This window comes from Triturus cristatus, chromosome 9 (genome assembly GCF_964204655.1).
Source record: "Triturus cristatus chromosome 9, aTriCri1.1, whole genome shotgun sequence".
Lineage (NCBI taxonomy): Eukaryota > Metazoa > Chordata > Amphibia > Caudata > Salamandridae > Triturus > Triturus cristatus.
The window spans coordinates 1024122312-1024138667 of NC_140592.1; the positions used below are offsets into that span (position 1 = coordinate 1024122312).

Below are 16356 nucleotides of genomic sequence, written 5' to 3' on the forward strand. Positions count from 1 at the left end.
CACATCAATTGTTTGAAAATGTTAAAACCACCAATCAGGAAATTAAATGACGGTAGAATGTAGCATCCCAAACATATTGAATAGGAAAAATCAATCCATGGTTCTGAAAACAGGTAGATAATGAATCTAAGCGTAGGTGATATATCTCCAGTACAGAAGGTCAAGACGATCAGGAACGACAGGGCCATCCAAATTTGAATATAGCCAGGCTCAGGAAATGAATCCAATATGCACACCTCACAGGGCACCTCTGACAGTTTTATTTTATAACAAGAGCATTGACGGCAGTACAATTTATATTTTACACTTTTCCACAACATTAAATCCTAAAACCCCTTGTAACAATAAGTCTTGAAAGAACATTGTTTTTGATTACAGCTCCCAACATCTTGTCCCAGAATACAGGATAGCTTAACATGTATGCTTCTGCAACCTGTAAGCTAGGTAAATGTTGTAAAAGAAGAAAGAGATGCATTACTGGACTCTCCCAGGAGTCACTGAGTCTGGAATGGCTAAAGCATAGTCTCTAGTCCTACCAGAATATGGTGCAAGTCCTAAAAGTTAGGAACTTGAAGATGTCTCTGTTTCCTATCAGGTAGTAACGTTTTCCTATTTTATTTTCTCTGGTTTTTTTTCAGAAACAGATCGCAAGACATTGGGGCCGGTTTGCCATCACTGAACGAGTGATCTCATCCGATCTCCGATCCCAGACCCGACAGCTTTGAGCTATGATCCATGGCCTCTCTAACACTGAACCGGCTGAAAGTTCCAGCTCTGGCTTTTTTAGAGAGGACAATCCACACATTCCCAGACACCGATACAAAGACCCATTGCACCATGAATCTATCATATCTAACATGCTGAGGAAGAGCTTGGTGAACACAGTAATGGACCGAAACGTCTCACTTTCATCCAGAGCTCAAGGGAGATGCTCCTCTGCAGAGTCCATCCAGGAGGATGGAGAAAGTAGCATTTCATCAAAGGAAGGAGGTTCACATTCTCCCTCACCCCAGAGGCCGACACCCTATGTGTATGAAGCTGGACAGCTCTTCAGCCAGCACTTGCAGGCCAAGAGGGCCCGGGTGGAAAGCATCATCAGAGGGATGAGTTTTGCTCCAAGCAACATCAGCCTTGGCATGGAGAGAATGGAGGAACGGGAACAGTCATTGATGAAGGAAGAAGAAAATCATATGGAGAGCAAACGAAAACACAGACTTGCATCACCAATAAGCCACCTCCTCATAGAATCAACAAGGCCATCCTGGGGAAGTAGTAAAGAAGAGGAATGCCAACAGCTGAAGAAGCAACTACGGGCTTTACAGAGGCAGCTCAGGCAACTGCAGAAGAAATTTGTACAAGCCCATGAACTTAGCGATTCTGATCCGAGTCAGCAAAGGACAGAAATAACTAGGCAGATGACTCTAAAGGAAGCATCCCTGAATCATAGGGACGAACACCCTTTTTTTGATGATTATCAAGATCTTGTTTGGAACCCTGTGTCAGAGATAAAAGTCTTGGAGGGAGAATCTTTGCGCAATGTGAAAAAACTTTCCCAGATATTGAAACAAGAGTTATCAAGTGCAATCACGCAGACAGTGGACGCTGTGTTTAAGGAGTTTCCTTCACCATCGGGGCAAGTGGCCCTGAAGCGCAGCACTCCAGATACACCAATCCCTGCTGAGAGTGATATTGCCTCTTCACTTCCCAGAGAAGTGTTCCATGGGGGGAATCCCAGAAGAAAGAATTCAAATAGCTCTTGTAACAAAAATGGTGTCGGCTCCCCTACAGAAACCCAGAGTGAAGCGTTGTCCCTTGTCACAAACAAAAGCTTAAACAGTCCATCACCTCCCAGGAGCCCAACACTGGCTAGGAGACCTTACAGGTACCCTCAAATTGCTCTAGCATATCCACTGACTATGGCTCCACAGGTTCAGGAAACCCATATTCTCAGCCACTTACTTGGATTCAACCAAACAGGCCAGCTCAGCAGCTCATCTAGGGTCCATTCCACCTCACCAGATAGGTCCTCTCCAGGATCAGTGGATTTACCCTGGGAGACAGTTCCCCTAAGATCAGGAACAAACTCATATCGCATGAGCCACCAGCCCTACGAGCTGCCCTTCAGGTCCAACTCAGTGGAAAGCTATGGTCTTACGCAACTGAAGACGGAATGCACGGACATGCAGGGGCTGATGGATGGAGCCTCCTACAACACAATGAATATATCCTTTGACGACACTGGGGCTTGGGAGGCATGGTAGTGCTTGTCAAAGGTTCACCTTTGAAGACTCCTGTATTACCCTGATTTAGGTCTCACATGAGAGAATTACATGTCTGAGTGTGGTCATTTTGTCATTCAGTTTCCCCTTTGCTAAATACTACTGCAGCCTTCTGAGGCTTCCTGGTTGCCTTTAGACAATCGGGTGCCTCTTGTTGTATCAAGAGTAACATAGGAATTTGGAGTATATCTCATGAAAATAGATGTTTGGAGAGAAATTAAGCCTAATCAAAATAAATGTAGCAAGGGATGAGCTACAAAAAGTAGCTGGGAGAGGGAAGGAAGTGTACCCCTGAAAACCTCGTGGGACAGGATAACAGGAGTCCAGGTTTTTGTGCCCTATTATCCTTACAATCTTAGCACTTCAACCAGTTTACCAGTGCTGTGTGCTTAGACATCAGCACACCCAGGACCTAAAGGATAGATTGCAGTACAAGTAATCACCTCAGTAAGAGGCAGTGTAGCTTCCCACAGATAGACTGTGGTGCAGAACTAGGGAATGGCTGCTCATGAGTAGAATGGGGCACAGTATCGTGCCAATAATTAATTGCGTGGCTAAACTAGGTGCTGGTTACACATGGACTGACGCATGCATGGTGCAGTGCCATGCGCTGGCATTGCTTGGGAAGAGTGTGCGTCAGTGGAAACCACTGGCTTCCTTGAGCTAAACTGTGAAGCAGTGTGTGCTGTGGTTTCAAGAGGACTGATGGAAGTGTAGAGCACCCTGTGGTACCGATAAGTTGTTTCCGCCTTGGGCCATATTTTAATCTGCCTCAGACTCCCAGGCATCGTCAACAGATCCTCCAACATTCCAAAATGCAGTCAACAGGCCAGAGTATTCTTCTTAAAATAAAGGTGGGTGTGTCATTTATATATGTATATAAGTATATTATTTATTTAGAGGGTTCATATAGGCCCTGTGCTTGCATGATGGAGTACAATTTCAAATGTTCCAGAAAGTCGCTTGTTTCTATAAGCTTTCTTGTCGTAGGTGTTGTCCGCTTGGTAGCCTTTCTACTTTTTCATGTGATGATTAGTTCATGTTTCAGAGGTGTAGTAGTAGAACTTTGATGCATTCTTAGTTGTTGCACATATTGACTGTCTTATTCTGGAAGATTGCAGTTTCTGTATCTCAGCCATGGTAATGCTTACATAGGTGATGTTACAGTACTTCAAACTAAACTGGACAAGATATCTTCTTAGTTCATCATGGTTGTCAGCCTGTCACAATGGTAGAACCTTGCTTAACAAGGAGATTCAGAAGTTTGTACTTCTGACTACAGCATTGATTCTATGTCCAAATGACAACCTTACCACTGAATAAGACTTCCAGACGTTTCACAGTGTTCAAGTACCAATGCAAAGGTCTGTTGACTTGTGGTTCTGTGTGGACAACTGAACCCTCAATAAAGTAACCAAAACCGATGCACATGCAATTCCCAGAGCCGATGAGCTTGTGGATCAGTTGGGTGCTGAAAAGTATTTGAGCACTTTGGATCTGAACAGTGAATAGTGACAGATCACTTTGGAGCCAAATGCCAACAAGACAGCATTTTCTAAGCCAGGGGGGCTATATCAGTATAAGGTGATGCCTGTTGGGCTGAAGAATGCTCCTGTCACTTTTCAGAGTCCGGTGAATCATGTTCTTGCAGGGTTGGAGGAGTTCTGTGTGGATGATATTGTGGTATTTAGCAATTCATGGAAGGACCACCTGAGGCACCTGTAACAGGTGTCGGCAAGGATACAGGAAGTGAAACAGACTTTCAAGGCATCTATGGGCCTAATGTGAGTGGCTCGTTAAATTGTGTCCTGTGCGTAAACCCATGTTTTCCCACTGGATGGATTTAAGAGTTTGGTTTTATTTAAGGCATCCAATAATTATCAGATGCACTAAATGACCCAACATTCATTACATTTCCGTGGGTCAAACCTGCAGAAAAGTAAACAGGAAAAACACAGTTTTTAACATACCATGCACATTTTGGTGTGTTAAACACTAAAACCGCATGTTATTCCCTATAGACTCATAATGGATGTTATTTATCAGGGGAGATAAATAACACCTCAACTCGTAATAAGCCCCTTAGTGTCAGGTAGGGCAGTCCTCTGTAGTCTACCTTGAGCATGAGGTGGAGAATGGGAAGATATCCCTGTTGGAATGCCAAAATTCAGGTTGTGATGGAGTGGGTGGTACCTACTACCCAGACTGCAGTGTGGGTCTTTTTAGGACTCACCGGGTATTACAGAAACTTTGTGGTTAACTATGAAAGGGTAGCTGTCCAATTGACTGATTTAACCTCAAAGAAGCAGCCCAGGAAAGTAATATTGAATGCAGTGTGTCAAAAGGCGCTTGAGGAACTGAAGAATGAACTATGCACTGCATCTGTACTTAAAGTACTAAGTCAGCCTCTCACTGTACAGATGGATACCTCTGACAAAGGAGTTGGAGCGGTGTTAGCTCACCTGGATGACAAAGGTAGCGAATGTCTGGTAGCCTTTATTTGTAGGAGAAAACTACCCAGAGGCATCCGTCATAGCAGAACTCGGCGGCTATTGAGGAGTGCTTTGCCATAGTGTGGGCCTTGCGTAAGTTCCGCCTATGTTTGTTTGGCACTACGTTTTTGGTGCAAGCATATCATAAGCCACTGAAATGGTTAATGGCTATGAAGAGAGAGAATGCCAAGTTGTTGAAAGGGTCTATTTCTTTGCAAGGATTAGACTTTGTGGTGGACTTTTCCGCTGGTTTGTACCTACCTGAATTCCCAACCTCTCCAGGTTAGGAGTTGGTTTGGAAAAGTCCTCTGCATGGTAAAAGACATCTACCCCAACAAATGTACGGTCGCCTCGATCCATAATGCGGATTTATGTGGCATAGGCAAACACGGATTATGCGTGTGCACTATGTCATAGCCCTGTCTCTTGGATTGCGGTCCTATTTGACCGGGCAGGACACCCAAAGCACTACCCTTATAGTGGTGTGAGGCTACTGCCTTCACCAAGTTGTTAAGTAGACCAAGCGCGGTGGTGGCAGCATACCGGGTAGGGAACAGGTCCTTTCTACCCTGTGTGACTGAAGTGGGGCCCACAGGCTCACTCACATTTGTAAAGTTCAGCTGCTGTGTGCTTAACTTACCCTTGGCCTACATCATGTAAATGTAGAGTGCTGTGCAGTGTAGGAGTAGTATGTCTGCACTGGATATTTGTGTGCCTGTGAAGGGTACATTATAGGGATAGAGCGGTGCTGTACAGTTTTTGTATGGTTAGATGTAGGTACTGAGTGTATGTTTGCCTGCAAGGAAACATTGCATGAGAGATGTAGTGCTGTGCAGTGCATGCACAATTATAGCATGCTCTGGGTGTATGTGTGTGTGCCAGAAGTGCAATACATGAAGGGTGAAGTATTGTGCAGCGCACACATGGTGAGTGTGTGTGCTGGCAGTGTATGTGTTTACAAATAGCACAACATGGTACAGGGCAGAGAAGCTATAATACTGAACTGTGCGTGCAGATTAAATATGTTAGCTGAATATGTGTCTGTGGTGGCACAATACATGGAGGTAACAGTGCTGGATTGAATGTGTGCTGTGCATGTAAACTGAGTGAAAGTGTTTCTGCAATGGTACATTACATGGAGGACACTGGGTTCCGTTTTGGGAAGCCCAGGCCTGCCTGGTGATGACATGGGGAGTAGAGGAATCCCCCGGACAGATTTGTGTTTTGCTGCATTCCTGTGAACTGGGATGGGATACAGTGTGAAGGGAGAGAGATTCCCCCTTCACACTTCAAAAGGATGCCCTTTGATTAAGTGATAGATCACAAGGACGGGGCCAGGACACATCTCAGGAAGGAGATGGAGCTGATAAGGAGAACCATATAGCCGGGTCTGGTTGCGTATTGGACTAATGTATCCAATGTAAGGGCTTGTGTTCCATCTCAAGCCTTTCATCCTTCTGAGGTCGATAAACGGAGAACCATTGAGTTGGGTAACAATAAACATCTGTTATTCAGCACCAAGCTACCCTTGGGTGAACATGTGCTTTACAAATACACATGTTATGTTATGTCATAGAGTGAGGAAGGGAGCCCAGGATTAACCTTTTGATGCACAAATCATGGTGGCTGACATCCGGGTGTAAACTCTAGTCACTCCCAGGGCCTGTGTTTTACACTTTCAGCTTCAGAGTATCTCCTGCTGTGACAGATAGCCTTTCAAGGGGAAAGAAGAGAAAGTAAAGTTTACACTTTAAAAGAAACAGAACCCCAACATAAAACTTCAAAGACTCAGACCCTAAATCACATTTGGTGTCTAAAAGGCGGAAATGTTGAGACCCCAAAATGTGCCATCAGACAAGCAGCCAGACAAGCTGCCTGAGAAGGGGAAGCTCTACAAGACTTCTGCCTGTGACCAGGACTGGGGGGGCAAGGCCTGCTGGTCTCCCTGCTGAGTGAGACATCACTCACAGAAACCAAGACCACCTGCCCTGAAGCACAAGCGCCTGCCTTCCTGCCAAGACCACTTTGCCCTGTGAGGAAGATTATAGCATTGTGGGGAGGTTGATCTGGTGGGGACCCTACCAAAAAGACTCTCTGTGCGAGGTGTGAGGAGACAGCTATGCCCTGATGAGGTTGGTGCTTGCGTGCGGATTGGATTCGCTGCCCGCCGTATGCCAGGAGAAGGCCATGGTGGACTGAGCCGTGCATCGAGGACTGTGATGGGAGCGCCATGCCTGTACTGCCTCATTGCGGTGACCCAGTAGTATGCCATAGGGGGCCACAGTTTAATTAGTTGTTTAACCAGCACACCAGGACACCTTAGCGGTGACCTCGTAAGCCAGGTGGGGCGACTGTGGTGTAGGTGCAACAGAGGAGCCGGCGTTGTGTACAGAGGTACCACGGCATCCCCGTTTACCAAAAGGAGTTGCCGGTACTAAATTGCCTAAGAGTTCGGGCTGTTGCCAGGGACAAGAGTGAGGCTGCAACCGACAGGTTGAGCCCTGCACATTGAGATCTGCCCCTGATCACCCCGAGGACCTTTCAGAATGTTGAAGAAGACATTGCACCCTCGCTGAGGTCCGGTGGGGAGTTGGAAGACCAACCTCCCCCCCCCCCCCGCCCTCTTGTGGGAAAGACGGACTTACCAGGTCTACACAGACTGGTAGCATCTACAATCACTAGGGAAAGCCAACAGAGCAGCTCATGAGAGATCCTGCACCTGTCAGGAGCTGCCTCATGTACTGTGAGCAGTCCCACTTTGCCAAACAGAATCACAGCTTGTAATGTCCCACGGTCCAGGCTGCGCTGACACTGATCGCTTCTGTGCTGCAGGAGCAAGCAGGACTTGAACCAGGTTTGTTGGGTCCCGGGGGACTCCATGTTGAAGGTGCTCCGGCACCACAGACACTTTTGACTAATTCCTAAAGAGTCAAAGGGGAAGTCTTGAGTATGGTCTACTACTGAGTATTCCCTGGATGTAGCCACCAATGAATACGTAATAACCTTGACCCCATTACAAGGAAGCGGGTGGGACTGAGAGTTGCCTGACAAACACTAGAGCCCTGACCTCAAGGGGATTATGTTGTTGCTTATGAATGTCATTATTACTTTGCATGAGTAGAGTTAGAAATAAAATACTTCTTTTTCATTTGAAAGCAAGTATTTGGCTGGACATTGAATGATTGACATTACTGCGTGCACTTTGAGTTATGAGCCATGTTCACTAATCTCTAGCTACATACCCCCTCCCCCTTCATGCTCGAGGGAGCCTCTGACTGCTCCTCCACAGCTACCACAGAGAGACAAGTGCAGAAGGGGTACTTGGCCGAGTTGAGCAGGATCTATAGTAGGTCAGGTCCCAGGACATCAGGTGAAAAAGGACTCAACCACCACGGTTCGGCCCAATAGCCCCTAGGCACCCCGGGACACTCTAAAAGGGGTTCTGACACAGAGTAATGCCTGAAAATGAACCTCACAAGCTGGCCCGCTAAGGCATATCTGCTTAAACACCTGTCTGTAAATGACATACACTTGTGCTGGGAGTATAGATTGCATGGGGCCCAAGCTGCATTCCTGCAACCTTCTATTTTTATGGTAGCTGACTGCAAACAGGAGGCAGTGAGCTTGGGAAGTCTGGCCTGCTTTCCTGGGATATACATACCTTTCATTAACCAGTACACATAGAAGTTTCAAAACGCCATGAATGATTGTTTATATGCAGGAAGGGAGACCTTCTTGCACATTAACAATCATTTCCCCCCCAACGCAGATACACTTGCACTCTTGCCTGCGTTGGTGCTAGGCAGCTGAACTCAGTGCCAGTGCCAGGGGAAACAAAGGGGTGTGCCACATTCTTGTGAATATGGTGCTTCCTTGCGTTTTCAGAATGGAGAAGCGTGGCGATAGCAATATTTGCTTAACGCCACGCTTCTCCATTCTGTTGTACATATGCCCCACAGTTTCTAAAAACTCTATCCACCAACGTTTCTGGCACCTTCCTTGTTATATTGCCTTAACACCCCACACACTTTTTAATCTTTTCACAAGTGTTTTGCCAAGCTGGATATCCTTGAGTGTATTACTGATTTGTGGTTTTTTTTATGCAAACCTTTTTTCTAAATAGTCGTGTGTAGTCAATCTTGCGCAAGGGCATTTAATGGCATGTATAACATTGCCAGAGGTGCATGATTTGAAATCACTTAGTCTTACCTATTTGTTGGTACGAGAATGTTTGAGAATAGATGCTTTGATGACAATGTTGCAGTATGAACACCTTAAGCACTGGTACGTCCCAGCTGTCAATTTTGTCTGGGCCGATTCTTGTGTGTAATTTATATTACAATCTATGCTTCTTTTTGTTGTGTATGTTGGATGTTTCCCCAGATTAGCCTGAAACTCTCTGAGTTTCTGAAGATGTTCCTTTGTCTGTTTACATTTTTCAAGGCGTGTTGCACACGTGCCCTCTGTGGCAGTACACATTTCATGTGATACTTTATTGCCTTGGTGTGGTTTCTGGCACTTTACCTTACTTATATGTGTGATGAGATGTTTGAGAAATTCTTTTAAATCATCCCTGTCTGGGCTAATCCAGGGGCTTAAACTATTGTCCATATACTACCATCAATGGGAAATATTTAAGTTTCACAACATATTATAAAGTACATGTTGACTATCAACATATGCATATAAAGATTTGCACGGGACAGTACCATGTCACTGCCTGTTACTGTGGTGATTGCAAGAACATTTATCGGTGTAATGAAATATAAGATTAGGATGCTCATTTTCAAAAGAAATTACACTGGGACTTGAATATCTAGATGTGAACTGCTCATGCATGCTATAGCTTACACGTCTTCATCATATGGAATACTTCTGCAGATATTAGTTACATCAAATGTATATAGAATGGAGCCCCCTATTATTCAGATATCCCTCCTTTTCACTGGGAGATATCTAATGTCTCTTGTTAAAGACTGCTCTCCTCTCCGCCACCGACGACATCCGCTCCCTCCTCGGAGAAACAGCAGGCCTCATCCTCCACGACCTCTCGGCTGCCTTCGACACCGTCTCTCACTGCACCCTAATCACAAGAGACCCGCCTCTCATTCCACTCACCCACCAGATACCTCCGCTCTGCACAACTGGCCCTGGGCACAGTCCCTCCGATCCACAAGAACAGGACCGGAGGAAGATCCTTCTCCTACCTCGCCGCCAAATCCTGGAACGGCATGTCTCTTCACCACATGGCTCTCTCCGTCGCTGATGCAATTCAGAAAGGCTGTCATTACCTGGCTCTTCAAATGAACCATAGCACTCAGTTGGACCTGCAACTGACCCCCTGCCCTCCCCCCCCAGCACCTTGAGATATATAAGGAGTCTCAAGAGAGGCTCCTGAGTGTTTTTGTCAATCTGGTTGACTACCAGATGTCAAATCTCAGTTATAGGTTATGATTGAATTTGAAGTTCTGGGTTTCCACAATATACTTCATGGCCAGCTGGTGGTACCACTCCATCCATAATGGAGATCGATCAGTTCTTTTGATTTATCTTTCAGTAACACAGTTATTCCTTGGCATTCCAAGCTGCATAAATTGTCATATCTTTGCTTGGGTGGAAGAATTTTTGACTATCCCACCCGCACAGCAATTTTAAATATTTATAATAATTTGTTTCACAATGGTTGTTCCATTTTCGATTTTTTTTTTACAAAAAAAAAAGTCTGCCAATGATTTTTGAGGATTTTCTTTAATGTGCTGTTTCGGTTTTGAATCAGTAGATGTGGACCGTGGTAACAAATCATAACTCTTAAAGTAACGTTTTAATGGAATTTCACAAAATGTTGGTGTTTAAAATATAAAACACTAACTTTGAATGGGTTGTGCCTGCGGGTGCCACTCGATTTTTGGATGCTTTGGATGTTATGGTTCTTCCTCCCTCCACCTGACTTTGGGTTGCACCCATGTCTAAAAAGGACATCAATCTTGATTCACTGCTAGGTACTGATTGTTCCAGTGCTTTCACTGTTAATTGTATGGAGTGTAGATTTTCAATAGACCCACCAGATGGTAAATTTGTGTTGGCGGAAGAATTCTGATATTTTGGGGTGCTCATCTGTGTTGGGTCCTGAACCTAAAACTCAGTTCCCTGAGTGCTGGTGGCACATAGAGGGATCAGTTGGTCTAATGGTTCTTCATTCATTTGAAAGTTTCAACCGTAATCCCCCTACTTAACTCTAACATTGGTGCTGTACTTCATTTCCCCATGAACCGTGTCCTATGGCCCTCTCACTGACCGGTGGACTCTTGATTACCTTGTCAAATAGACACTGGAACCTTTTCTTCAGAACTTTCGCCATCGCTTTTGTAGGTCAGGAATCCAGCTCACTTTTTAGTGATGAATTATAGGGCTCAATAAGTTCTTTAGATACTTCTCATTTACCTGGCTGAAACCCACTGAGGAGTCCTCTTTTTCACCAAGAGCTGTGTAGAAACTAAGGTAAAGGGCAGAGACACAGCACAGTGCCCTTAGTGCATTTACTGTGGACTTTAATCGAAGCCTAAGATAAATCATGTTATGACCCACAATCAAAAATGGAAAAAATTCAAGAGAACGTAAAAAAAAATTGCAAAGTCTCAATAATCCCCACACTCAACCCCTATGCCTGGTTTCCTCCATAAAATGGACAGAAAAAAACACAGAGGCTCAAACCTACCTGTGAAACTTGGTATTACTTCATGTATCCACAATTTATTTCCATCTTTGGACCCTGGTATCATGGAGCTTATAAGGGAATAGTAACTATTAGTTTTTGAAAAATCAGCCGATGGTCTTCAGGTTTGAGCTGATTATATGGTGATTTCAAATCTTTGCTACACAAGCAAAATCCTAGAAATAGAAGTCACAAGACAACTAAAAGAGCACAAGCTACAATATAAGCTACTGGATGACTGAACCAGGATTCAGGCCCAAGAGAGAAGGTGCCGGTATCAAGGATCACCTTATTACTCTAGACGAAGGCCATCAGCATCTTTCCAGTCTACTCATTAGAACCCATCAGCAGTAAAGTCTCAAAGTGGGCCTCAAGGTCGAACCTTATCACCACTACCCTTTCACATGTATACGTACCCAATGGCTCTCTTGAATGAACAATACCACCTACAATTCCAGATGTATGTAGCGGGTTCAAGAGGACTATGTTAGGACAGATTTACTAGTGAGAGATGAAACAGTTTCCTTTACTTTCACTAAGTCATTGTTTTAGGGCTGCATTCTTTGGACTGTGAAAGTAAAGACATTTGTGTAGGTTTGATTAGGGAAAGACATGTCTGTCGTGTGCTCCTCTATCTACTCAGAATCCAACCTGCTTCACTACTAGGGGACTAAAGTGTCCAAATGACTATTAGGGAGAAGGTATGCATCTTATGAAAACACCAGAGAGAGGTTTAAGGGCTAGGTAGTCAAGGATGTTGAATGTTGCCAACAGATCTAGAAGCATACGAAATGCCAGGTCACCACAGTCTATGATATTTAATTGGATGTTTGGACGTCAATTAAAGTTGCTTTAGTTCCTCGGTAAGGACAAGATCTCGATTTCCTATTGTCTAGTGAATGGTGGTCTTCCATATGCTCTTGTAGTTAGGTGTGACTACTTTCTCCAAATTTGCAAGAAAATTAATACATCTGTTACAAAAGTGAAGGTTTCTTGGGTCCTGTGTATCCTATGAGGGTTTTTTTTAATCAAAAGAAAAGTTACCAAGATTCCTTTACCACAGAAGAAGTAGACCCCCCCCCCCCCCTAAATGATGCACTAATAATTTCTTGTACAAAGGGAGCAAGAACCGCATATCCCTCTTTATCTAACATAGAGGGGGCATGGCTATTCTGGTCTGGAGGAAGGACTAATGGCCGTGGTCTCTAAAGTGACATTTCTTTCGTCCTTTGGCTGTGTTGGGAGTGCTGTCCCGGTTGCCTGTTCTTTTCCAGCTGCTAACTCACCGCCTCGCGGCCCCCGCTCCGCGGGAGCCGCTCGCAGGCTCAAGACTGTGTCAGGGTCCTGGTTTTTTTGGTCCCCTGTTGTGCATAGGAGCACCAACGCGTCTACTGCAACCACCTCGCAACACACAAGCTCAGAGGCGGGACTGCGAGGACCAGCCTGCTGAGCGGCGCTGATCGGCCGCAGCTGGTCCTCTTCCCGCCCCCTCCACCTGTTTAAAACCTCACGGAGACTGTGCTGCTTGGGTTCGTCCTTTGGCTGTGTTGGGAGTGCTGTCCCGGTTGCCTGTTCTTTTCCAGCTGCTAACTCACCGCCTCGCGGCCCCCGCTCCGCGGGAGCCGCTCGCAGGCTCAAGACTGTGTCAGGGTCCTGGTTTTTTTGGTCCCCTGTTGTGCATAGGAGCACCAACGCGTCTACTGCAACCACCTCGCAACACACAAGCTCAGAGGCGGGACTGCGAGGACCAGCCTGCTGAGCGGCGCTGATCGGCCGCAGCTGGTCCTCTTCCCGCCCCCTCCACCTGTTTAAAACCTCACGGAGACTGTGCTGCTTGGGTTCGTCCTTTGGCTGTGTTGGGAGTGCTGTCCCGGTTGCCTGTTCTTTTCCAGCTGCTAACTCACCGCCTCGCGGCCCCCGCTCCGCGGGAGCTGCTCGCAGGCTCAAGACTGTGTCAGGGTCCTGGTTTTTTTGGTCCCCTGTTGTGCATAGGAGCACCAACGCGTCTACTGCAACCACCTCACAACACACAAGCTCAGAGGCGGGACTGCGAGGACCAGCCTGCTGAGCGGCGCTGATCGGCCGCAGCTGGTCCTCTTCCCGCCCCCTCCTGTCACTCCCTTTGATAATCTGCCAAAGCCACGCGCACGCGGGACGCGCGCAGGGCAAGGGCCGGGGCGAAGACCGGGCAAAGAGCGGGCCGTTTGAGGCCGTTCGAGGACATAGAGGACTGGCCTGGCCCACCCCCCTTGGTTTTTGTTATCTGACTCGTCCCTTTTCCACCAGTAAGTACATTGTGGGTACTGCAATTCAAATATATCATGAGTACACGGGGCAGTCGCAGTAAAACTGCAATGGGGCTGAGTAAGCCCAGCGGGACATTGGATGATTTCCTTGTTAAGACTAATCTAGCAATTGATGCTGAAATCACTAAAATGCAGAAGAGGGTGTCAGTTGAGCTTGACGCGGCACGTAGGCTTTCCCAGACCTTTGCTAACTCTAAAAAATCTTCCCTAGGGAAAATCGCGTCTGCTGCATCTCCACAACATGCTTCTTGCCCTCCCCCACTGATAATCCATGCCGATGTTCACTATGCTCCCCCACCTCTTTCCCTTCCATTAGAGTCTATACCCACCTTAACTACTGCGCCCCCCAAAACTTTCGAGGGAATCGCGCCCACTGGACCTGGAACTGCCATTGTCTTGTCGGATAGCCCTGACCCCCCTGACCTTTCTCCCCCAGTAGCAAAAAATAAAAACAAAGATGGCCCAACTCTAAAAAAGAAAAACAATGCAAGATCTGCTTATGCCCGCAAAAAAGAAAAAATTGCAAGGTTGCAGTTCTTTAATAATAGGCGAACACTACCCACCACTGGGGAGACCATACAAGCGCCAAATTTGGTTAACCATCTAATAGGGGGGGACAGGGAACACAGCAATCTTAACGTAGTCCTTGACCCTATTCAAGGGCCTCTCCCCACATATGGTGAGAAACCCAAAGAGGGAGGGCAAAGTGAGCCAGGGAGGGATAGAGACAAGGGGGGTGATGACGAAGATTTTCTTAAGATAGTCTGGGGTACATTAAAACAATTACTGTCACCTCTGGAACTCAGACTCTCTCGTATCGAGAATAATCTCCTCGAGATGGATAAGACCTTAGTCTCCCTGGCCACCCTTAGCCTAAAACAACTGGAAGCAACTTATCCTCATATTGCTGAGAGTACTCCTCAGGAGAATGACGATGGTATTCACCCGGCTCCAGAAACTAACGTTAGTTCCCTTGCCCCTGAAATGCCACCTCCGGTCTTGTCCCTACCCCCACCAAAGCCAACCCCAATACCCAAACCCCGCTCTAAGTCAATCGTTCCCTTTCCCCTAATACCAAAAATCCCAATACCAGTGGCAAAAGGCCCCGAGAACCAGACCTTACCCAACCCTATCCTTAAGGCTGCCCACAAGCCCAATAAGACTAATATCCCCCCTACTGCGCGCATAACCAACCAGTACCATGGCCGCCAGAACTTTCGTGGGGGCTACATTGATCTTCCTCCTGACGCCGGGCCCTACGTCGTCATACTGGCTGGTGTACCACCACTTGACCCGCTTTCTATGGAGACCCAGTGGTCCCTAAAGAATAAGGTGATTCACTGGCTCAACATCAATAGACAGCTCCCCAATACTGTTAGGACTAGGGTTCTAATGGTTAGGAGAGTGCCATGGGTGGGCCGTACCCATAAATCCATCCCTGGAGACTGCATAGTGGTCTCATTTGCAGACCCTCACGCAGCCCAGCATATCACTATATGGGATTCACAGGATACTGACCAATCTATTGTCACCAGACCCCTCACCTTTTTCTATCCTCCAAAACAGACTGTTGAGCCACCTGGGGCTTGGTCAATAGCCCACAATCGTAGATGGAAAGGACATGGGGATGGTTGGCAACCCTTTGACAACTGGTGGGAAGGAGCACCCACTATGAACAGGTTTGAATGTCTGGATCAGGTGGATTGACTGGGAATTAGTGTCGCTCCAATCCTTACCAATGCCCAAAATCCCCTAACGGAAACTGTCCCGAGTGAAAAATTAATGCCCATACCCCAAGTTCCAAGCCACATTGGGATAGACCTAAACCCCCCTGAACAGCACCCTCTTACTGCACTGGTCAAACTACAGGCAGACCTTGCACACCTGCAAGTTCCGATAGGCACAACGGGGAATGCAGGGCATCATCCACAGGAAACTAGAAACCCAATGCACTCTCTCCTTTCTTGGAATGTTGCAGGCCTCGGTAGTAAGATCACCCACAAACCTTGGCTGGAGATTGTGCAGAAGTATGGCATCCTATGCCTACAAGAAACCTGGCTTATAGAGGAAGTGCACATGTTGGGCTACCGAACCTTCCATTCCCCAGCTGTGCCATCAGCCCAGGGTCGCAACAAGGGGGGCTTGTGCACATACATATCTAACGTAGGGGATGTAAAAGTTTGCGATTTCCAATCCAATCAGTACTTCCAAATCATACTACTTAAATGGGGCATTTCGCAAAAGGTGATTCTTGTGAATTTTTATAATAATTTGCCAATTAGTGAGGTGGAATCAAATTTGAATATTATGATCCATCATATTCACAAACTGAGAGATCAAGGTTCGGGGGATCACATAATGTTGTGGGTGGGTGACTTCAATTGTTCCGTCTGTCCGTCTTCTGAGCTAGGTTTGTGCGGCCTGTCAGATCTCGGGGAGGACGGTCCTCTGCACTTCTCCCACACCAACATGGGGTCTCTTCTTAACAATGTCATATTTACCTTTGACCTCACCTTTATTAACCAGGCATGCTCCCCCCCGGTTCCCTTTGCCCCAACGTACAATGG

General features: G+C 46.4%; 1 protein-coding gene across 3 annotated transcripts in view; it reads left to right on the forward strand.

Annotated features, from left to right (window-relative positions):
* PROX2 (prospero homeobox 2) overlaps positions 1–16356 on the forward strand; it is a 115030-nt gene that overhangs the window by 30528 nt on the left and 68146 nt on the right. For all 3 annotated transcript variants that reach the window (XM_085626745.1, XM_085626744.1, XM_085626746.1), the window contains one exon: positions 639–2222. In XM_085626745.1, coding sequence (XP_085482871.1) covers positions 729–2222 — 1494 coding nt within the window. In that variant the 5' untranslated portion in view covers positions 639–728. The remainder of the gene's footprint in view (positions 1–638; positions 2223–16356) is intronic.